Genomic DNA, 23,819 nt, shown 5'->3' on the forward strand with positions numbered 1-23,819 from the left:
TGGCTTAGTTATAATTCAAAAAAATGTGAAGCTGTTCATTTTATTATTCAAGAACATAATCTAAAAGGAAAACTCTTTAATCTCTTTAAAATGAAATTAATAGTCACCAAACTGTCTACCGTGTTTACTGTTTAGAATAAGAAGAAAGTACAATCCATGTTCTTTGGGAGTGCTATATCCTCATTCAGAAAAAAAAAAAAAATCAAAAAAGTTATTTAACAGCAGCTTGTTTTAAGGATTTATTTGTTGCTTTGTATAATATTGCTGATGAAGAACAGATGGAAGAAATAATGATTTTTTCTATTCATTGCTGGCTGATGCTTTTGGTGCTCTACACAAGTTACAATTTATTTGTAGTGAATTGCGCTTAAAGAGGTTTATCTTGAAAGGTGACTCTCTCTAGGTTATTAATAGCATAAAGTAATATGATTCTTATCATAATAAATTAATAATGTAGTTCTGATGATTACAATTTGATCAATGGTTTGTTAGGCATGTTAGAAGAGAAGCCAAGGATGATTCTATTGAGATAGAGGATTGTCCATCTTGTGTTCTTTATCTCATTCGATGGAGTTTTATTAATAAATATATTGACGTTGACCTTGTTTCTGAAAAAAAAAAAAAAAAAAAAAAAACGAATAATCTCTTAAAATTAGAGTTCGAATTAAGAATGTTGGATTATCATGATTCCTAATTCCCAAACCCTTTTTTAACCGAACGCTACCATGCCTTGATCCGCACGAGATATTTTAGGAGGGAAAAGGCCTATTCTTCTCCTTCGCATTAAAAATTCTAATCTAACGGCCACAATCCAAACCATGTGGCTTCTATCATCCAACGTTTTTATATCGCTCCACCACTACAGCATAAAGCCGTAAACCCTAACCGCCCCTCTTCCTCTCCTGCTTCTGCGACTCACTGCTACATCTCTCTGCAGCAGGAGAAGCGCCCCCCCCTCCCTCCCTCCCTCCTTACACACCTGCGTACCTTTACTTACTTCATAGAAAACTAGATAACTATGCCTTCACTATCTCTGTCTGATCCTCTTCTCTCCGAAGCCTCCAAGGACAAGAAGGAGAAGAAGAACAAGAAGATGAAGAGTATGGAAACCGTAAATGGAACCCTAGAAGCTGACGCTACTATCAGCGAGAAGAAGAAGATGAAGGAGAGCAAGAAGCGAAAGGCTTTGGAGATCGAGGATGCGGAGGAGAGGAGCGAGACGAGCTCGGAGCTGTTTGAGCCGGTTAACTGGAAGGATGAGGAGTCAGAGAAGAATAAAAAGAAGAAGAAGAGCAAGAAGGCGAAGGTTGAGGAGGACGCGGAGGAGGAAGATGACGAAGACAAGACTGAGGGAGATCCGAATGCGGTGTCCATATTTCGGATTTCGGAGCAGTTGAGGGCCAAATTGAAGGAGAAGGGGATCGAGTCGTTGTTTCCAATTCAGGCAATGACCTTTGATACCATTCTTGACGGCTCCGATTTGGTCGGTCGCGCGCGTACCGGACAGGTATATGTTCTTCGCGACTTATATATATCCTTATGTACCTATGTATGTATTGATGTGTGTATATGTTTGTATCCGTGTTTCATTATCTGTACGTATGTATTGCCATCAATTATATTGTTCTCAGGTCAAATTTCATGGGGGATTACTATTAATATTTTTGTTAATTTCATTAATTGGCGAAGCAAATTATTTGATCCAGTTAGTAAGGTGCCATTTTCAAGTGGTACCTATGACTTAATCTAACCTTTCAGAGTGAAATTCTGAACAGAGTTATGGTGAACTACAAAAAATTCAACTCTGTTATGAAATGAATTGTATAAAAAGATATTATTTTAAAAAGTAGGTTACCATAGCATTTTGGGAATGATAGATAGTTGGGTTCAGTTTGTTTGAATTAGATGGAGGGGCACTTATGAAAAAGAATTGGATGGAAGGGTAGCAATGATGCTTGGCGAATTTGCATAGAAATCTTGTAGTGCTTTTATTGGAAATTTGATTTTGTCTCAAGTTGAGTGGTTGTTTAAGTCAACAGTTACCATGCTATTTATTGGGATCGAGGTGCCTATGATTTTTAACAGTTTGTCTGCTGACTACGTAGAACTAAATCTTTTATTGTTTGCATGTTGAATACTGAGCTTGGCTATGTTTACGATGTAGGGTAAAACACTTGCCTTTGTATTGCCCATCTTGGAGTCACTCACAAATGGACCAGCAAAAGCTTCACGGAAAACTGGTTATGGGAGGGCACCAAGTGTTTTGGTGCTTTTACCCACTAGAGAACTAGCCAACCAGGTAATATATTAGGGTATCAAAGGAATTTATTCTCCTGTGACAGTAATATGTTTTTTCTAATACTTGTTTGGGTCACTTCCAGGTTTATGCAGACTTTGAAGTTTATGGTGGAGCGTTGGGGTTGGTGTCATGTTGTTTGTATGGCGGAGCTCCATACCAAAGTCAAGAGATTAGACTCAAGAGAGGGGTTGACATAGTCATTGGAACACCTGGCCGAGTTAAGGTACCGGTATTATCAATTCCCTTTTAGACGAGGTTTTGAAAAGCATGAGGGTATTGGTACTTGGAAATTTGGGTCTACATATTTTCTAACGCTTGTAGATTTCCACCGAAATTTATTGTAGGATCACATAGAGAGGGGGAATATTGACTTTAGCTCTTTGAAGTTCCGGGTTCTTGATGAGGCTGATGAAATGCTGAGGATGGGTTTTGTTGAAGATGTTGAACTAATTCTAGGTATGTAATTGCATAAATTGTTTGGGTCTTTTCGTGTATGACTGGCTTCTTCTCGAGTCTGTTAAAGGCACATTTGACTATTTATGCCATTATTTTATAACTGAACTATAGTACAATCTTTAGTCTAATTTATTGCAAGGAACGAGTCTTTGATTCTAAAAGTTGTTACAGTTTGTACTACAATGTGTCCTTTGCTGTCTATTTTCAGTGGTGGTTACATGTATTTAACTATTTCCTTCGGATTTCCAGGAAAGGTAAAGGATACAAGTAAAGTTCAGACACTGCTCTTCAGTGCGACATTGCCTAGCTGGGTTAAGCAGGTTAGTATGTTACTACGATTGCCAGTTATAATCTCTTCCTCAATTCAGCTTTCAGGTTACCTCTTGACTGAACCTCTGTTTTCTTTTGCTAGATTGCTGCTAGGTTTCTTAAACCAGACAAGAAAACTGCCGACCTTGTAGGTAATGAGAAAATGAAGGCTAGTACCAGTGTTAGGCATATTGTCCTTCCCTGTTCTAGCTCTGCAAGATCCCAGCTTATTCCAGATGTTATTCGCTGTTATGGCAGGTTCGTTTTTTTTAATGTTGTCCAACATCATTTTTTAGACTATGCTTAAATGTCCTTAATAGTTGAATCGCATTCCTCATTTATTTCCTGGTGGGATTGTCTCTGTTTTAGTGGAGGCCGGACAATTATTTTTACTGAAACAAAGGATTCTGCTTCTACACTTGCTGGGTTGTTGCCTGGAGCACGGGCATTGCATGGAGATATACAGCAGGCTCAACGCGAGGTATGTTGGTTATATACTTGCGCATTCCCCCACCCCCTCCCCACACACACACACAGAAAAAATAAATAAATAGATGGGATGGGGCTACGATAAACAAGTTTGTTTCCTTGAGAAATGTGGAGGCTTAGTTTCAAAAATTCCAGTCAATCTTGTGATATTTATAGAGGCTCCTTCAAACCTATTACATGTAAAGAATTGATTCCTTGAAGTTATCAACCCTCTGTCCAACCAAACCAACCCCTTTGTCCCCCCTCCAAAAAAAAAAAAAAAGATATAATTTTTTTCAATTGGATGGAAATTGGCCCAGCTTACCGCTGGTTCTGCTTCATTGCTCCACTCCTGTTCATCTGTTCAACTGTCCAATGTTTGTAGCAGATACAATGGGTGTTTCGGGTTCTCAGAGGGTCTGGCCACAAGCTAGCCACAAAAAAAAATTATTTTTAATGTTGCATACTGTCCATTCTTTTGTTGGACACTCTTAGTGATCCTGGGTAGATTTGTCTATGTTGCAGGTATTGATCACTAACAGAATAATGGTAACAGCGGGTTTCTATATTTAGCAAATTGTTTTGCCATCATATGAATTTTCGAAGCAGGACTTTCCCTATTTTCCTTGAATAATTTTTTTTAATAAGTGACATGAAAATTACTTATAGAAAAAACCATAGCAAGAACAAGGGTTTTATGATTTATTTATTTATTTTTATAAGTAAAATGAAAATTTTATTGATACAATGAAGTAGGCGAAGCCCTTATGATTTAATTCACTGATAAAAAAAGGGTTTATGATTTTATTTTCATTTCCCTATTGAGAGATACTTCTCTTTCCTTTTCTTATCTAAGTTGTGATCTGGTACTGGTCTTTGCAGGTCACACTTGCTGGCTTCAGGTCTGGAAAGTTCATGACATTAGTCGCCACAAATGTGGCGGCACGGGGATTGGACATCAATGACGTGCAATTAATCATTCAGGTTTGTGTCTGTATCTGTAGGTGGGTAGAGTAGGTGTATATACAGAGACTCTGTAATGCATGTTAATTTAAGTGGAATTGGTGTTTGTGCTTTGTGCTTAGTGTGAACCTCCGCGTGATGTTGAAGCCTATATCCATCGATCTGGACGCACAGGAAGGGCAGGTAATTTTTGAGACTTGAAGCTTTTGTTTTGAATGACTTGGGAGTTCTGGTGTACTGAGGTCTTTCTGTCAATTTCCTTTGAAGGTAATACTGGAGTGGCGGTAATGCTTTATGATCCAAGAAAGTCCAATATATCTAAGATAGAAAGAGAATCCGGTGTAAAGTTTGAGCACATATCTGCTCCTCAGCAAGCTGATATTGCCAAAGCTGCTGGTGGAGAAGCTGCAGAGATGATAATCCAAGTCTCTGATAAGTATGCATGCTTCTTTGTAGTATTAGCTGGTAGATAATTTTGTGCACGTTGGCTGTAGGCACTAACATGCTTTGAAATCTCAGTGTAATTCCCGCCTTCAAGTCTGCTGCCGAGGAGTTGTTGAACAACTCTGGTCTATCAGCAGTTGAATTACTTGCAAAAGCTCTTGCCAAGGCTGCTGTGAGTCTCCCTTTCTCCCCCTTCCCCATCTCAAATGATTTATTTTATATTTTTATTTATATTGGTCTGTATCATCTTTCAATTTTGTTATCCTGCCTGTAGTTTTAAATATATAAGCTATCGTGTGTCGTGCAGGGTTATACTGAAATAAAGAAGAGATCACTTCTCACTTCAATGGAGAATTACGTCACAGTACTTCTCGAGGCTGGGAGTCCAATCTATACACCATCGTGAGCACTTGAACTCTTACATCTTTTTCTTTTCAATAGTTTTGTCCGGCACAATGTTACATCTTGGAATCTACTCGTAGGAAGGACCTGCATCCTTTTTGGCACAAGTAGAACGAGTAAATAAAATGGATGGTGACATGTGTGTCACCAGCTCAGTTGTTCTAGCAAAATGAGCTGTAGAAGTTGTCTGGAATAGTTTTGGTCCAGCTTGCATTCTCACTTGGGTATCATCTAATTTGAGTTCAAATCCAAGAATATAATGTGATGAGTAAGGAACTGGGGTTTACTCTGCAGAGGTGGGTCCGAAGGGCCCTGCCTTGGAGAGGTTCTCTGACATAAAATAATAATAATAATGTGACGAGTAAAAACAATGGTCCTTCTACATTATTGGATGGGCTAGAACTTTTTGGAATGCTGGAAGTGCTGAAATTAGAGACTCAAATACCACAATTAATTGTTTTTGGCAATGGTAGATTGTGAGTTGAATGTTTGCTGTAAAAGCAAGTTACTTATAAAATAAAATTATGTTTGCGGCAAAAGCAAGTTGGTTTTATTTTGAAGGTTATTCTTAACACTGGCATGGCCATAAGTATGAAAGATATACTGCTCTGGGATTTTGTTTGTATGTGGTTATGTTTTTATATATTTCTCTTTTGTTGTTTAATACTATGATTAGGGATCCCTAAATATTATAACCTTCATAATGTTGAGGATTCCTGACTTGTGGTTTCCATCAATTGTTGCTGCTGTTATTATTATTGGCATGCACATGCATTGATGGAAAATGATGTATAATCGTACACCTCATGCGATTATAAAGTATCAGCATTAGGATTCACTATACTTTTTTTGTTCGGCGTCCATCTCCCTCTTATAGGTTGACTTCTGCCTGACTTCAAGTTTCCATGAATTGTTGCAGTTTTGCTTATAGTGTCCTGAGGAGATTCTTGCCGGAGGAGAAGGTTGAGGCGGTTAAGGGTCTCGCTCTTACCGCCGATGGGAAGGGTGCAGTGTTTGACGTTCCTGCTGAAGACTTGGATACATTTCTTGCTGGTATGTTCAATGTCATAGATTGTTAGTTTGTAACTATTATTAGTGTCAGTGGTGTCATTAGCCCCGACTTCACATTTTCTAGGTCACATTCCTCTACCAAGTTGTCAAAGCTGCCCTCTCTTTCTCTTTCTCTGACACTTAGCTTCCCAGCCTTTAATAGATTTGTGATTGTTTGATTTTATTTAGCTTCCCAGCCTTTAATAGATTTGTGATTGTTTGATTTTATTTTGGTGGAGGCTACATATACCAAGGGAAGGGTGATTACTTCGATCGGTACCCTTGGTCTTGAATTTGCCAAAGCGGTTGTAGCCAAATCAAACGACTCATTCACTCAGAGAAGTAACTGGCCGGTTTTTGTGAGACCTCTTTTTCCAATCAATCTCCGTCAACTAATCTGCTTACTGAACTTTCTCACATTCTTTTATCTTTTCTTCTCTTTCTTCCTCTTTTTTTTCCCCGTCTAAGGGTTTGTCGAAGGGTTGGGTGGGTGAAGAGAAGGGGAGAGAGAAGAGGGAAAGGGCATAGGACTTTAGCCTTTTTTAAGTGATCCATTTCAAACATCAATTGCTTAAAAGGGTCACCTTCCAGGCAAACCTGCTTGGGTGTCCCAGCAGTTTTCGTCCAACACTGCTTACAATTATCACCGTTGGTGGTGAATACGGCTTGGTCTAACATCATTATCTATATGAGGGTGTGCATTCGATGATTGTTTATGCTTCTGAACTTTACTGAATAGCTTTCAGAGCTGTACTTACTATTTGGCATTTGATTAACCCTTCTTTTGATAAAACACGAATCTTTGGTCTCTAATGGGATGTTTTATCATATCCTTTTTGTTTTTGGGTTGCAGGTCAAGAAAATGCGGCCAATGTGAGCTTAGAGGTGTTGAATACATTGCCGCCCTTTCAGGAAAGAGAGCTATCAAGAGGGGGAAGATTTGGTGGTGGTGGTCGGGGTGGCTATGGTGATAGAAGTTGGGGAAGGTTTTCTGGTGGACGGGGTGGCAGGGGTGGTGGCTTTTCTAGCAGAAGAAATGATAGGTTCACCAACGGCTCTGGTGGGAGGGGTTATGGTAGCAACAACAAAAAATGGTGAAGAGCTTCTAAGCTGTCGGTATCGAGTAGCTAGTGGTCTGCATTGATTTGCAGTGGAGGAAGAGATCTGTGTGATAATGAAGAAAATATTCGATATAGGGCCTTGTCGGAGGAAACTTAAAATCTCTAGGCATGCTCGGTATAGAATTCTTCTTTTTTGCTTTTATTTTTATTTTTTTTAAATTTAAATCAAGCTTATTTATAGGCTTTGGGGATTTTTACTTGTCTCCCCATTTGCTTCTCATTTTTGGCTGCAAATGTAAGATCTTTCTCAAATCTCTGTTATTGATTGACCGACTCACGAGAAAAAAAAATAGGTATATTAGATTCTGTCGACGTTTTGGCGATTCTTTTTCTTTGTCGTGCATTATAAATTCCGGCATCGACCAGAAGCTCCATAGAAACGAAAGATCGGAACAAAAGGCAAACAGTACAGAAAAAAATATAAGAAACCAAATACTAGTGAAGGCTTCTTGCCATGTGGAGAAGTAGATTGGTTTTTATTAGAGATGTTAACCTTCTCTGTTGCAACTTTGGTCCTGAACATTGCATGGTACGTGATGTGGGACTCGATCGGTTGCTCGGCTGGAAGGTTTTCAGGCGGATGCTTCTCTTTTGGTAGCAATTATGGGATGAAGCCTGCTTGCACTCTGAATTGCTCAGGTTTCCACCGTAGCTACTTGGAATAATTGTTCAATCTACTTTTGAGTGGGTATCTCATCTAGGGCTGAATTTGGTCCGGTTGGTCCCTAGGGGATTTTGCAAACCGGATGGAATGGGTTCGGTCTAGGACTTTTCCATCCTAGACCAGACTGACTTGGCATCTGGACCAGACTGGACCGTTGCCAATCAGTTTGGCCATTAATCCAATGGGCCACTTTTTCAATTTTGGCCCAAATACTTTACTATTCAAATTTTGGCCCATGTCCTAATTTTGAGATTATTTTTAACCTAAATTATTATTAACATACAAAAAAATAGAAAAAACAAGTAGAAGAAGATGCAAAATTTCAATAACATCCAAAATATAAATAAAAGAAAAATATAGAAAAAATGAAAAAATACTAATACAACTAAAAATCCCTAATCATCAAAACTCCAAATGAAAGAAAAAAAAAGTTACAAAATAAAAAAAGTAAAGAAAATACACAATAAAATTTAAAAATTTCAATCCATGCATCTAAGTTGAAATTACAAATTATAAATGACTAATAGTAATACAAAAAAACTCCAACTCAAAGTCTTTAGTCTCCCAAGTCCAAAATTTAAAATCTTCACAACTTTATTGCAAAAATTAGCACTGTTCATCCGGGTTCCGACCTGAGAACCCGGACTTTAAACCCGGGCCGAAACCTGGACCAGGTTAGATCTAGGTCGGAACTTAGATGAACCTGGGTTTTTAAAAACTCAGATTTCGAATTCCGGATTAAACCTAGATTTGTTTTTGTTTTTTTTTTAATTAGAAAAAGAGACAAACTAAAGTACAATTACTATATCTAAGAGAAAACAACATGTAGAAATGTAAAGTTGGCCCTTGGAACTTGAAAGAGTCTCGGGAGTTGGGATAAAGCAATTAAAATACACAAAAGCCCCATCTCTATCATCTGCTGCTGCATTGAAAAATGACTGCAAGCAAAACCCAAAGCCACGTTCTCTGCTACACTGAAAAGGGCTTGGAAAGGGAGACATAAGCACTTGTCTCATGTCTGCATTTCCATCATTGTTATCTTTTGTCAAATTCTTTCTCGGCATCCACTTCTTCGTCGCTATCAATGTAGAAGCTGTGATCCAAGATCGAGTTCTTCATCTTTTTGTCTTAGATCTTTGACTCTGCAAAACTCGTACACATTAAAAAATCTTTCAATGACTATGCAAAACTCTGCATGTATTGGGATGTACACATTGTGCTTTTCATTTAGTAAGGATAGCTCTCGCCATCCTTGTCCGTCTCTGTTCTGCAAAGGGTGTGGAAGAGAGACTAAAGCATGGGATTCGATTGATGGGTCTGCGGCAAAGAGCCGTTGGTCTCTGCCATTGTTAATGAACTTGAGGTTCCAATAAGAGGGGAGACGAAATGCTTTTATTGGCATTTTAATGGAGGAAACGAACGACCTAAGTCGAGAGAAGGAAGACAAAAACATGTACGTGGTTTCTGTGTTTGTTTGAAATTTTGAACTAATGCGGAAGGTTTGGAATTGCTTTTTGTTTACGGATTGAACACACAAGGAAAAAAAACCTGGCCTGGATGTACCCGGGTATTGTTATGCGGGTATCGGCCCTGATTTAATCTGGGCTGGAACATGGTTATCTGGGTTCCAGATAGGGCTAGAAAATAACCCGACCCGGATGAACAGCCTTAGCAAAAATATAGCAAACAAATATTAAATGTCTTAGTTTAATAACAAAAATAACTAGTATAGTAGTATAAAAGTATATTATTCTCACCTCATTCATCAGCATTAGGTGTAGGTATTGTATTCGACGCCTTCATAGAGTTTTCTACCTCCCTAACAAGTTCTATACATAAAAGATAAAAACAAAAAAAATTATATAAATTTACATAACATATAATTGTTACATACACATATCCTGCTGCTTCTCAAAATTCTCCACCTTATCTATTAAAGTCTTAAGGCTGATTGAAGTAGAAGAAGAACGAAGCCAATTCTGTGCACAAGTGAGACCCTCAACCATCATCGGAGATAAACTACTTCGGAAAGGATCAAGTACACGACTCGTCGTGCTTAATGCAAATTCAGAGGCCACTATAGATACCGGTATTGCAAGTACATTATGTACAACTTTTGAAAGTACGCGGTATCTAACCGAATTAACCTTCCATCAATTTAGAATGTCAAAACTCGCATCTTGTTCCTCGTAACTTTCAACTAGGTATCTATCAACCTCTAACTTGCTTTCCAAAGAGTTTTTCAATTGTAACTGTTGTTTAAATAGAGCCAATCTCTATACCTTCCTATCCTCAAATCTACTAACTGTAGGATTTACATCTTTACATGGGAAACTTGTGCGTTGTTGTTGTTGATCATAACTGTTTCATTCTTCATTTTCAATGTATGCCTCATACATGGGGCTCAAAGCCTTTTTCACCTTCCAACTCAAATAATCGCTTTTGTTATATCATGGACATACATTGATTCCAATGCAAAGTCAAGATATTGCATCTTGTATCGAGGATCAAGAATAATCCCAACATACAACAACATATTCATATTATCCATGTTGCCCCAATATTTGTCAAATTTTTTTCCTTAAATTTATGGCCATTAATCCCACCATGGGGTTTCTTTCTTCACACTATATCAATCGCATCTTGAATTGTCACTAACTTCGAAAAAAAAGAGTTGCAAGTTACATATTGATCTCCCGAGAAACGTAAAGTTGTATTATGAAATAGTTGAAGAAACCTTACAAACAATCAACCTTACATTCTCCCAACTGATATTATTGGGAGGCTCTAATGTTTTTGACATTCTCCTATTCACCACACCATCTTCATCATCGTCATTGTCGTCACTAAGGAACCCTGAATCTTCTTCCTCCAACCTCCGACCATTCAAAAATTTTTCAAAAATTTTTAGTCCTCTCCAACATAAGATAGGTGGAATTCCACCTAGTCGGTACATCTAGGCAAACATGACTTTTGCAAGTAATCTCTTTCAACTGTACACATTTCTTAAATGTACTCCACTTTTGAGGGGAGGACTTAACATATTTCACAACACCTTTCACATTTGCAATAGACTCATCAAATTCTTTCAACCTCTCACAAAAGATTAAGTTTAAGATGTGGGCACAACATCATACATGTAAGAATTCATGTTCCAAAACAGTGTCCCTCCTATACTTTAATTTTTCTTTTCAAATAAGAAACTACTCCATTATTAGAACTTGCATTATCAAGAGTGATTGCAAGTACTTTTGGTCACCCCTAGTCATGCAAGCACATCTCTATGACCCTACCAAGTGTATAATCATTGTGATTTTAAACCAAAGAAAAAGAAAGAATCTTTGTGTAAATTTCAATCATCATCAATAAAATGTACAGTGAGACACATATAATTGAGGTTTTGCAAGGATGTCAATGTATCCGCGGTGATAGAAATCCGTTGCCCTTGAAGAGCACTTCTCAACTTATTTTTTTCTCATTTTCACACTAAAACAATTATTCGCAACCGTAACATGAGATGAAATCTCTACCCACTTAGGGCAAACAATAAGTATAAATTGGTTGAAACCCTACCCTTCACTGAACCTAAAGGGAAACTCATAAAAAATAATCATCACTGCTAAGGCTTGTCTGCAAGCCTCAACACTAAATGCTATGGGTACAAATTTCTCACTACCACTTCCTCCATCCGCCTTCCAACCTAGATTAGTTTGGGACTTATCCGTTTTATTAAACAGACATTTTTTATATTGTTTTTCAATGTGATACTTTATGGATTTTATACATTTAGTCTTCGTATCACATGCATACGAAGCACCATAGTAATTACATATATCCCTAGGTTTAGTTGGATCATCTTTTGGTATTCTTGTAAAGTGATCACAAACCATTGACCTAGCTCTACTACTAAGTGGTTCGCTAACACTCAATTTTGCACTTACATTTGGTGGGAGTGGAGGAATGCCTTGTGTTGACTTGTTCACATTATCTGTAATAGAATCTTTCGAAATCGTTTCTTTTGTAAGGTGAGGGTCCATCTAAAAAAACAAACAAACAAAAATTAGGTTAAATATAAAGTCAAGATTCGAGAAGAAAATGAGAAAGTTTAGCCTAAGATGTGTGCTGGTGTGCATTTTGTGTGTGTTGGTGTTGTTGTGCCCAGAAATGGCCCAGAAATCAGAACATCCGCTAGAGTGAGGTGTTGAGCGCCTGTCGAGTCAACATTTAGGTCAGGCACTCGCTCGAGCAAACTGTTGAGCGAGTGTTGAGCCAACTCATAGCTTGGCCTCCCGCTCGAGCCACAGTCATGGTTTGGCTTCTCGCTCGAGCAGGGTTGAGCAAATGGAAATTAGAATAATTTTCTCTTTTCACTTTTCACAAACATAAACTTATGTAAATACTAAATATGTAAACATATTCTATACAAATTTATCAATGACTAACTACTACACTGTAAATTACTAAATATGAAAACCTATTCAAAGAGAAATCTCACTATATTGGGAGAAATCTGAGAAAAGAAAATGGAAGAATCAAGAGTCAAGACTATACCTTAGGTAGGGGCTGTGACGGTTTCGAAAAGGGGAGGGGAGGGGATGCGAGTTGCAATGGAGGGGCTAGGGTTTGCTTTGCCATTTGCTAGGGTTCTAAGTGAGAATTGAGAGGGAGTGTGAGAGAATGAGAGGGAATCGGTAATAGATTTTTTTTTTTTTTTTTTGGGGAATTTCCTATTATAAATTATGTTGTAACGATGCCGTTTGGATTGAAAATAACCCAAAACCGCGTTGTTTCAATAGATGTGTTATTTTAAAAAAAATTGAGTTGCGTGAAATGAAGCCGTGGATTAATAAACGATGCCGTGGATTATTTTGAATTAGTAAAATTCAAATTAAGTAAACTATTTATGTGGATTATTTTATTAACTCATTAAAAAAATAATTATACTTATATTTATGCTGTTAATTGCTAATTTGTTACAAACGTAAAGTCACATCACATTGTCAATGTATTATGAATCTAAGATAGTTAATGCAAAATGAGCTATATTAAACTTTTTATATTTTGTATATGATTAATAAATAATTTTCATTGACCATAGGTCCATACATGCTTTATATTTATTTATAAATTTAATTAGATCATACATGTAGATGTTAGTAATTAGTTAATGGTGAATTGGTGATAAGTTAGTTAATTGATATCATACATTAGTTAATTACAATAATATTTCTAATTGCTTTATACTCAATTGCAAGTTAGGTATTTTACAAAAACATTATCTAATAATTTTAATTAGATTTAGATCATAGATGTAGATGTTAATAATTAGTTAATTGTGAATTGGTGATAGGTTAATTGATATCATACATTAGTTAATTGATAGAATATTAATTTATAATTACATATTTAAAATTTTATATTGTCAATTTGTTAATGATGATAGGTTAGATAAAAATTAAATAATTATTTATACAATCATTATATAAAGAATATATATACAATATATTTAAATTTTCCTACTCTATAGATCAAGATTGATAGGTCTTAATCTTGATCAAGACCGGACAGGTTTGGTCGGTTTCTCCGGTCTGGACCGACCGCCTTACAGCCCTAATCTCATCGATAGCAATTATTGTGACCTACTCTAGAAGCAGAAAGAAACATAAATTGACAAAATAATAATAAAGTGGCTCTAAAGCTACCGCTGGGAGCTCCCATTGGTAGGGTTGTAAAAAAAATTGGTGAATCGGTAAACCGGACCGGACCAGACTGAACCAATGGGTTTGGTCTAGTACCGAGTTTGGTTCGGTCTGGTTCTGATTTTTCTTTTTCTAAAATCGGATCGGACTAAACCAGACTGGTTCATATATATTATAATTTATATATATAATATATTTTTGTATTATATGATAAATTATTAATTAATATAATATTAAATTTTAAAATTTTATATCACTATAGTCTATTGTATTAATAGTTATATTAATACTATATCACTATATATTATATATTTTAATATATCATTATAGTCTATAATATAATATATTACTATAGTCTATAATACAATTATAATATATATTATAATATACTACAATATATTACACTATAGTATTAGATGCTATAATATACTATTATATATATATTATATAATATATAATATAGTATATTAAAACTGAAAAATCGGACCGGAATCGGTAAAACTAAAAATACTGGTTTAGGGGGTAACCGGGGCAGAATCGGTTATTGAAAATGTAAAATCGGTGCATACCGATTCGGTTCTAAATTTTGTCCAAAACCGAACCAAATAAGATCGTTTAGACCCCTACCAGTTGGGGCTCCCGCTAGTTGATTTTACTTTTTTTGTTTTTTGTTTTTTCTTTATATGTATTTTTTTAACACTTTTAAAATAAAATTCACAACATTATTAAAAAATATTTACTTAATCATTAGCTAAAAAAAAACTGTAGACCTAGTGGGAGCTACTAGCTGTAAGAGTAGGGTTTTCATAATAATAATAGAAAAAAAAGGTAGAAAGAAAAGTCCACCGCCACAGATACGTCAACATACTTCGCCAAAAGGAAAAATCTTTACATCAGCCTACCGTTGGCTGCAGCCGCAACACACATGACGTGTGGACCGGATTCACTAAACGCACTAGATTGGATTCACTACTCCCTTGCCCTAACACCTCAAACGAGCCTCACTCCTGCACCCCTCCTGCTTGCCTTATGCCTAACCTCACCCCCTCCATCTCAGGAACCACACCCATCCCTCTTCGTCTCTGCCCTAATCCCTCTCCCTCCAGTGTTGCCATTCTGTTTCTTGGAGCAAGGTTCTCTAGTATGAAACTTACTTTTTCTCCATTTCTTTCTGTTTTCTCCCCCTAAATCGCCATTATCACTCTGTTTGAGAGAAGAATTTTTTTTTCTTTGTTTCCTGGTGCGATTCTATCCCTTTCTCCCGCTTTCTCTCCATTTTCTTCTTTCCTCGAATGTTATCTCTCCATTTCATTCCAGAGATTTTTTTTGATCTGTTTCCTAATTATCTATCTTCCCTTTCTGCGATTTTCTCTCTTCCTGAAGTTGGTTTTTCAATCGCTCAATAATTAATCTCGTGTGGCAGCTAGGTAAAAATTCATTTTCTTGTTAATCTTGTAGTTGGTTTTTACTTCATTGTGTTTTGGTTTTTAATCCTTCTTGGTGTTATTTTGTATGTATTTTAGATAAATTTAGGGTTTTTTCGAGTTATTATCATTAGATTAATTTTTTACTAGTTTCATTAGATTATTTTTGTATACTAGTTTGATTAGATTAAGTCATTATCATTAGATTAATGTATGGTTCCTATTTGAACAGTTAATAAGCATTTTGTAACTTCTCTATCCATTCGTCACTTGTGCAGATTTATTGATTTAATTTTCCGTTCTTGGTCTGTGAATGGCAGGTATAGCTTGAGCTACATCCCTTTCGTGAGGTCCATGGTTTCAAATAATGTATAATTTGTGTTTCTGCATCTAAATCAAATCATGGATCAAGATGATGAAATATTGGTGCAACTATATCTTGTCTCAGATAAAATCATCCTGCCTATTAATTGGGTTCTTGCCCAATATTTTGAATACCGTACCGGAGGCGTACCGATCAAGACACTAGAATGAAATATTTCGGTACCGGTACCGTTTCGGGATAGTCGATGTATGAATAAATTAATATATAAATATATAAAAATTATATTCCAAAATAATAGTCTATATATGAATAAATTATATATAAATACATATATATAAATTATAAATAGTCTAATCTGAATTGGGGGTCAAAAAAATAAGCTTGTAGTTTGAAAAAAAAAAATTAAAGGCCGAAATATCGGCCGGTACAGGCCGAAATACAGGCCGGTATTTGGGCCAATATGAAACACATAGGATACTTGTACTGTACTGGCCGGTATGGTACGAAATTAAAAACACTGCACTTGCCTGTTCTTATAATCAATAAAATTGTATTTACTGAAAAAAAAAAAAAAATTTGTCCTGCCTATTGTACTTCCTTTCAATTTGTTGGTTAGTTAATTTTGTTTTTGGTGAATATTCAATGTAGTGCAAGGTGTGCATGCAGAATTTTATGTGCACCACTACGAAGGTGAAGTGCAGGGAGCATGCGGAAGGAAAGTACCCCAAATCTTATGTTTATACTTGCTTCCCGCATCCCAAAAAATGAATGAATGGGGAGATGGATTGAGAGTATCATCATATGTAAATCTTTCTATTATGATGTGCTTACATTGTGGTTGCTTTATGCATGTTGTGGTATTGTCTGTTTGAGAGAGGGAGAGTGATGTATACTTGCTCTTTGTTCAAGTGGAACTCAGTGTTCAATTATAATGAATATTGATGCCATTGGTGATGCAAGCTTATTTAATTGTGATGAGAAATGCATTGATCATGAAAAGCTGGCGGAGTCATTTTAATTATTTTCAATAACTAAGCAACCGATCTAGACATTTCCTGTATGAGAAATATTGTTAATGTAAATTTGTCATTCCCAAAGACAATTGCCATGTGGCATGTTTTACGGCTTATTTTAAGTCATCAATTCATGAAAGTTGCTTAAAATGTATCACAACAACAAGTGCAACGAAGGATGATAAGATATAGGATGAGAAAAATATTGCCCTTTCAATAGTGAAACAAGGTTGCCAAATTGTTGCTTATGATTAATCACTCAGATGGGTCATACATGATGAAGTTTTAATTTCATGCATGCGAGCTCTATTCTCCGCATCTTGGCTTCTAGTTTAGCCTTCTGCTGACTTTCCCATGCTTGGATTTTGATTTCCTCACGCTTATATTTGAGAAAATTTAACATACTCTTGTCATATTAGCACTCATCGTACAAAAAAAAAAAAAAAATACATGGCCTTGAACTTCAAAAGAACTGCAATTTGGTATTAAAAAAACCAAGAAATATGTGGGTTGTGGAAGACTCTTTACTAGGGAACCCTTTATTCAGTTCCATTTTATCACTACTCTGTTTAGTCATTAACTATATAATCAAGCAACATAAAAATTCCATCAAACTCTTCCCCTACTACGTGGAAGAAGTGAGGGAGTGCATGTCTGCACACTATCAATGCTTACACGTTTAATATCATTCTCCCCTTATATCCAACACTATCTATCTGTAAATTGGCAGATCTACTATTATATCTAAATTTAAAATCACCAAATAGGTCTAGCAATGAACCACCAAATCAATGGGGGCAGATCAGACCTACATGATTAGTCTTTATTCCAATAACTGACTGAATTATGTGAAAACATCCTAATTATTGAGCTTCTCACCAACCTAGGTCATTGATAACTTTCTCCATATAAAAATTGGTGAGCTGTTTAAATGCTACATAAAGTATCATCAACCCAATTGCTATGCTAGAAGGACGAATATGCAGTGTATGCGACAAGATTTTAGTGCAGGAATGTGGATCTACCCTACATATATAGAGAGAACCATTCATAAAAGTGAGTCTGTGTGGCATTTGTCAGAAGCAAGAAAAATCTAAAAGAAAATTAGCATGTTGATCAGTTTCTTATTTCTGAGCCCATCATTCAGTATAAGCACAATGAAGGGCTTTCTGTACCTGTCATATCTTCTATTGAGCTATTTGTGCAGGTTAAATCCCTATGACCAACTTCCTTCAAGTCCTCACTTATAGGGTATGGATCTGTTAACGCGACCCATGTCACCATTTTCCTTTTGCAATGACTCTTTCTGCTGGCAAGAAGTCTGGTTTAAGGCTGCCTCACTTGACAACTTCAATGATGGAACTTCTAAGCTGGAAAATGTTATTGGAGGGCATATATCAAAATTAATATAAAAGTAAAGATATAGGTGTTTGTTTGTTGCAAAAAAATCTATCTATAAGTAATAATCAATGAAAATGAAATCAAGTTAAGAGAAATTGGTGTTAGTGCTCTGAATAACGGTTATGAACCTTCATCAAAGTCTCCACTATCGGAGGCTAACAAGTTGTTCTTCACAAACTCAGAATCCTCAAACTTGGAAGGAGAAGTTCTCGCAGAGTTACCATTTGATCCATTCTCTTTTTTATGATTGTAAGGTCCAATGAGCTCCATCCTCAGCTTACTAGGAGAAATAATACCAGTCTGCAATTGAAGAAACCAGACCACATCAACCTATTAATCTAAAACTAATTTAGGAAGCTCCAAAGCTTATCAAATTTCAACAAATTCATATCTTCCTCATAAAACACCAAGTGTCTCGGTATTCTTGTGGCTTTCCTCCTCTGTGAAAAGCAGAGTAATGGTTTGCAAACAAATGTAAAGAAAAAACTAGGAGAGACAAAACTCAAGGTTCTTGCTTATTTTTATATAAACCGTGTATGTATGTATATCATATATATATATATATATATATATATATATTCATTTGTACATAAACAGAGTAAAAATCATGAAAACCATTCCATCATTATAACCAGGAAAAAGTAATAAACAAAAAGAAAATCCATATTTATGGATAATTGAATTCAACCAACCTCCTCAACTTCCCCAATGGAAAAATTCAATCACCCGCCCAAGTAAATATTCTGAGTTGAAGAAAACCTACAACTCATACAAAATCATATTTCCCAAAACCATTTCAAGACCAAACCAAGTGCAACAAATGCCATGTTTTGAGCCCAAATCCAAACATTTCACGTTCAACCCTTTTTTATACAATGAAAGAGGAAAAAAAGAACAACTCATCCCAAAACCCACATTAGTGGAGAGACAACGCTCGAGGAAAGAGGGAAAATGGAGAGAAAGGGAGGGAAAGTGGGAGAAAGGGAAATAATCGCTCTAAGAAATGAAGAAAAAGAATTTATTCTCTCAAACAGAGCAAAAATGGCGATTTAAGGGGGGAAAATGGAAAGAAATGGAGAGGAAATAAGTTTCATACCAGAGAACCTTGCTCCAGGAAACAAAGTGGCAGCGCTGGCCAGAAGGAAGAGCGTCGCTTGGTGTCGTTGGATAGAGAAACGGTGTCATCGGGTGGCGCTGGGCATAGGAAGGTGATGCGGGCGAGGGAGGAGGAATTTTGCCGTGGCAAATTTAAATGGGAAAAAAGCAACCGAACCAATCTGTAACCCCCCTTTTGTTAAATAGAAAAAAAAAAAAAAAAAAGGGACACTTATGTTGTGCTACAAAATAGCCATGAACAGTGGTTGATTCTCAAAATCTTTCCTACTCTGTCTCTCTGTCCTTTCATATCCCAAAAGGTCATGCTACAGCTCCCGCTGGAGGCTCTCACTAGGGGTGTAATATTATTTTAAATGTGTTTTATATAGATTTTTTAATACTTTTCAATATTTTAAAAAAATAAAATAAATTTAAAACATATTTTTTATAATTTTTTATTTTACTTCGTGATTAAGAAAATATTTTTTAATAATATTATAATTTTTGTTTATTTTTTAAAATATTTAAAAATTTTAAAAATTTTATATAAAAAAAAACTTTAAAAAATACACACAAGAAAATGCTAGATCCTTCCTATCCCAAATAAGAAGCGGCCACGAGCATCCTATTTTTTTACTTGAATCGAAACGAGCTCAGTGCCCTATTCGAATCTGAAACCGAAAATCGAAAATTTCTGCTTATAGTTCTTATTCATCGTCATGGGATACTTTAGAAGAACAAAGTTCTCCCTCGATGCTTTTCGGAATTTCACTTCCAGGATCACATCCAATGGTTCAATCCAAGAACCCAGTTCGAGAATTTCCCAAACTGGGTCGATATTTTCAGCCAATACAGCCAAGTCTTCCCAGTTTTCTTCATACTCCATTTTTTCTCAGAAAATGGGTTTACAAGTTGCGCCAAATAGATTTCATAATATTCAGTTCAATCAGAGCAATCCCTTTTTTGGTGGCGCTAAGAGATATTACTATGTCGATAGGTACCGGGTTCGGCATTTTAAGCCTCGTGGACCCCGGCGGTGGTTTCAGAACCCGAGAAACGTGCTGATTGTGGTTCTGGTGGGTTCTGGGGTTGTGATCACTGTGTATTTCGGGAATTTGGAGACTGTCTCATATACCAATCGAAAACATTTCGTGCTTCTATCGAGAAGCATGGAGAGGAAGCTCGGGGAGACGCAATTCGAGAACATGAAGGCGGCCTTTAAGGGCAAAATATTGCCGGCGATACACCCGGAAAGCGTGAGGGTGAGACTGATAGCCAGGGACATCATTGAAGCGTTGCAGAGAGGGCTGAGGAATGAGAAGGTATGGAGTGATTTGGAGTATGCGTCCGAGAGTGTAGGCGGGGTGCACGAGGCGAAGGCCCATGAGACCTTGATGGCGTTGAAAGACAGTGAGGAAGGGAAGTGGTTTAAAGAGGACGAAATTCTTGATGATGAGTGGGTTCACCAGAGCAGGAAGAAGGGACTGGAGAGAGGGTCTCAACCAGAAACATCGCATTTGGAAGGATTGAATTGGGAAGTTTTGGTGGTTGATGAGCCTGTTGTTAATGCGTTCTGCTTACCGGGTGGGAAGATTGTCGTGTTTACAGGTTTGCTCGAGCATTTTAGAAGTGATGTTGAGATAGCAACAATACTTGGGCATGAGGTAGAGATACGTTTTGTTTAGCCCTACTCATTATAATATGCGCCATGCGGGGGATACAGATTTCTGATTGTTTTGTGTTCTTTTAAACTGCTATGTGAGAAAGCTTGTTTTGATTAATTAGGTTGGGCATGCTGTGGCTCGACATGCCGCGGAGTCGATTACAAAGAACCTGTGGTTTGCTATTATACAACTGATACTTTATCAGTTTGTTATGCCTGACGTTGTCAACACAATGTCTGTTCTTTTCCTAAGGCTTCCTTTCTCTCGGAGGTACACCATATTGCTTTACGAATGAAATTCTGAATTCTGAATTCCGTATTCTATTTTTCGCTTTTTTTGTTGTTGTTTATGATCTTCAGCGAGATGCATATATTGGAAGGTTGAGAATGTTGGCGTTCAAGGTTACCTTGTTTTAACTATTGTTTCAGAACCGCTTTTCACTTCATGCTCCAAATATTTGGTTCTAGTTTTACTAGGACTTCATTATGATTAGAACTAAAAAAGAGAATGATTTACGCCCATGTAGATCGGTCTTTCTCATAGAGTTTTGGGACTTCTTGGAGGTTTAACTTACAAGAATTGTTGGCTATAACCAAATTCTCTTCAGAAAAGCCTCAATGTTAGAAGGATCCATAACAAGTTTAGTTTAGTGCCAGTATTATGCAAGTGAAAGGATTTAAGTCGTTGACATCAGCATGAAGTGGTCAACAAGGCAGCATGATAACAGCGTACTTTGGGGCTAGTGTCAGTATTGATGTGGTGTTGCGGGCTGTGTACATGCTAAATAGGATCTAGTGATCAACCATAGGAACAAACACAGCAAATGAATTTTTAGCATGATAAAGATGGCGGAAACATGGGGCCTTTTCATGGCATTCACACGGAAACAAGGCAAAAAAGCTGGCACTATCCATTACTGTTAATCTTGAAAAGGCCCCGTGTGAAAGACATCTTTGTAAAGAGAAATGATTTAGCTACAAAGAGATTTCACAAAAGTAAACTTACAAACTAATGTGATTTGATATGGTACGTCAGATTGTACAGTTACTTTTATTGTAAAGTAGATCTAACGTATCACATGAAATCACGTTAGTTTGTAAGTTTACTTTTGTGAAATCTACTTATCAAAAAAAGTTTACTTTTGTGAAATCTCTTTGTGGATGTATCAAGTAAATAGGTAGGCACTGTAAGTGTGGAAAAGATATTTCCACAAATGACCATCCATATAGTCCTAGTAATGGATCTTAATATCTTAGAGTTTCTAATGAGCACAAGTTCTTTCAAAATGGTGTAGCTTTCTTCAAATATTTGCTGGATATTGAATAAGTTCCAGTTCATAAAGTTCATTTTTTTCTCTTATTTGTTTCCTATAACATCAGACCACAAAATTTATGAATTGTATTAGGTTGAACCAATCATGACATTATTTTTATATTTGGCCAAATTTGATTTCTTTTGCGGGGACTAAGAATGTAAAAAAACTTACATTCTAGTGTGGAAAGATATCTGAGATCTATTTGGTGCTCACAAAATTTTTGGAGTTGCCCCCCTAGTCGGATGTAATTATTTGGAATGAGACAGTAAGTGTGAATGTTGTAAACTTCCATAAGGTTCCTGGATAGATAATTTGCTTTCCTTTCTGTTTTGAATTAGGGTGATGCTAAGTTGCCCCCCAAAAGAGCCCCCTAGTGCATTTTGTTTTTTTTTTTTAATTGTTAAAAAACACACAAAAATTCACTAGTGGTAACGTTTTTAAATATATATATATATAAAATACACTAGGTGGCACTTTTGGGGGCACGTTTGGAGGGCAACCAAACATTTTCCTTTGAATTATTAGTAATATGTTGTGTGGGTGTGTTCCCCTCCCGCCTGCCTTTGGGAGCACCAAGTCTCCTAGAGTTCCTGCCTAGGGTCAAGAGTGAGAAAAAGATAGACATATAAAGTGTGTTCCACGGGTAGCAATAAATGTTATGGAATTCACTTTGTGCATATAATTCCCTTTCATTTTAGGCTCTAGATTTGGGGAAGAAACTATAGGAGATCCAAATTCTTGGAGGAGAGTGGGTGGTGGTAGAGTTTGGTGGTGCATTCCATTAATTATTATGTATATTCTCGTTTGTTAAGCCACATGGTTTGCCACCGGAATCCTTTTAATTGCTTATTTCATATTTATGAATTGTTATAAACTTTATTCCCCTACTAGTATTTTAGTAAGGATTATAGTGCAACACACTGGTGAAAATGAACTTATTTTCCACCGGGTGCTCACCCTTGTATAAATGATTTTCTGTGCAGGATGGAAATTGAAGCAGATTACATAGGGCTACTATTGATGGCTTCAGCTAGATATGATCCTCGTGTGGCCCCTAAAGTGTATGAAAAGTTGGGAAAGTTGACAGGCGATTCGAAACTAAAGGATTATCTTTCCACGCATCCGTCCGGAAAAAAGAGAGCTCAGATGCTGGCTCAAGCCCAAGTCATGGAAGAAGCTCTTACTATATACGGGCAAGTAAGAGCTGGTCGTGGGATCGAAGGTTTTCTGTAGGACAACACAAGCTCCTAAGTGCAACTTCCTTAGGTCGGTCAGGCTTGAATCGAAGGCTTCCTGTCTACTTAAAGATTTTTGTTCATTTTATTTGTTGATATTTTTTGGTCTCAGTAACAGTATATTTATGTGTAATGGGATTCTTCTCAACCCAGTCCTTTTTTTCCTCGGCTGCAATAACCATTTCTGGACCCGAGGAGAATTCTCTGTTATAGAACTAGTTTTTATTTTTTTCATTTATTTATGTTGCATAAATAAAAACAATATGGTTTTTTCAACCAGTATATAGTTTAATTGTAGCCATGCTTATGACGTCCCTGACCTGCTGAATGTTTAATACTTGTTGGTTTAGTGGCAGTTTGGTGAGTGTTTGGATTCTTCTCATGTCGAGGAAATGGCACCTCGGGGCTCTGGGTTGACCGGTACGAAGTTATCATCTTCACTGAAGATGTTAGAAATGAAGAGAAAAAAATA

At 36.7% G+C, this 23,819-nt stretch overlaps 2 protein-coding genes, 1 long non-coding RNA gene and 1 pseudogene across 3 annotated transcripts; all 4 read left to right on the forward strand.

The window, feature by feature from the left end:
• Window positions 1–880: 880 nt before the first annotated feature.
• On the forward strand, window positions 881–7,829 carry LOC108998595 (DEAD-box ATP-dependent RNA helicase 7-like). The gene is made up of 14 exons (XM_018975179.2): window positions 881–1,507; window positions 2,165–2,299; window positions 2,382–2,522; window positions 2,644–2,755; window positions 3,005–3,075; window positions 3,168–3,322; window positions 3,434–3,545; window positions 4,415–4,516; window positions 4,618–4,678; window positions 4,763–4,931; window positions 5,015–5,111; window positions 5,247–5,341; window positions 6,261–6,394; window positions 7,245–7,829. Exons 1-14 carry the CDS (start codon window positions 1,019–1,021, stop codon window positions 7,487–7,489), a joined length of 2,118 nt encoding a protein of 705 aa, XP_018830724.1. The 5' UTR covers window positions 881–1,018; the 3' UTR covers window positions 7,490–7,829.
• Window positions 6,695–6,813, forward strand: LOC118344334 (annotated as a pseudogene).
• Window positions 7,830–15,001: 7,172 nt separating the features above from the next.
• Window positions 15,002–16,289, forward strand: LOC108998538. Its single transcript, XR_004798065.1, has 3 exons — window positions 15,002–15,016; window positions 15,620–15,668; window positions 16,273–16,289. It is a non-coding gene; the product is annotated as an uncharacterized LOC108998538 (long non-coding RNA).
• Window positions 16,290–19,710: 3,421 nt separating this feature from the next.
• LOC108998648 lies at window positions 19,711–23,623 on the forward strand. The gene is made up of 3 exons (XM_018975274.2): window positions 19,711–20,797; window positions 20,919–21,067; window positions 23,096–23,623. The coding sequence occupies exons 1-3, from the start codon at window positions 19,853–19,855 to the stop codon at window positions 23,343–23,345; spliced, it is 1,344 nt and encodes a 447-aa protein (XP_018830819.1). The 5' UTR covers window positions 19,711–19,852; the 3' UTR covers window positions 23,346–23,623.
• Window positions 23,624–23,819: the final 196 nt, after the last annotated feature.

Source organism: Juglans regia, chromosome 1, assembly GCF_001411555.2.
Source record: "Juglans regia cultivar Chandler chromosome 1, Walnut 2.0, whole genome shotgun sequence".
Classification (NCBI taxonomy): domain Eukaryota; kingdom Viridiplantae; phylum Streptophyta; class Magnoliopsida; order Fagales; family Juglandaceae; genus Juglans; species Juglans regia.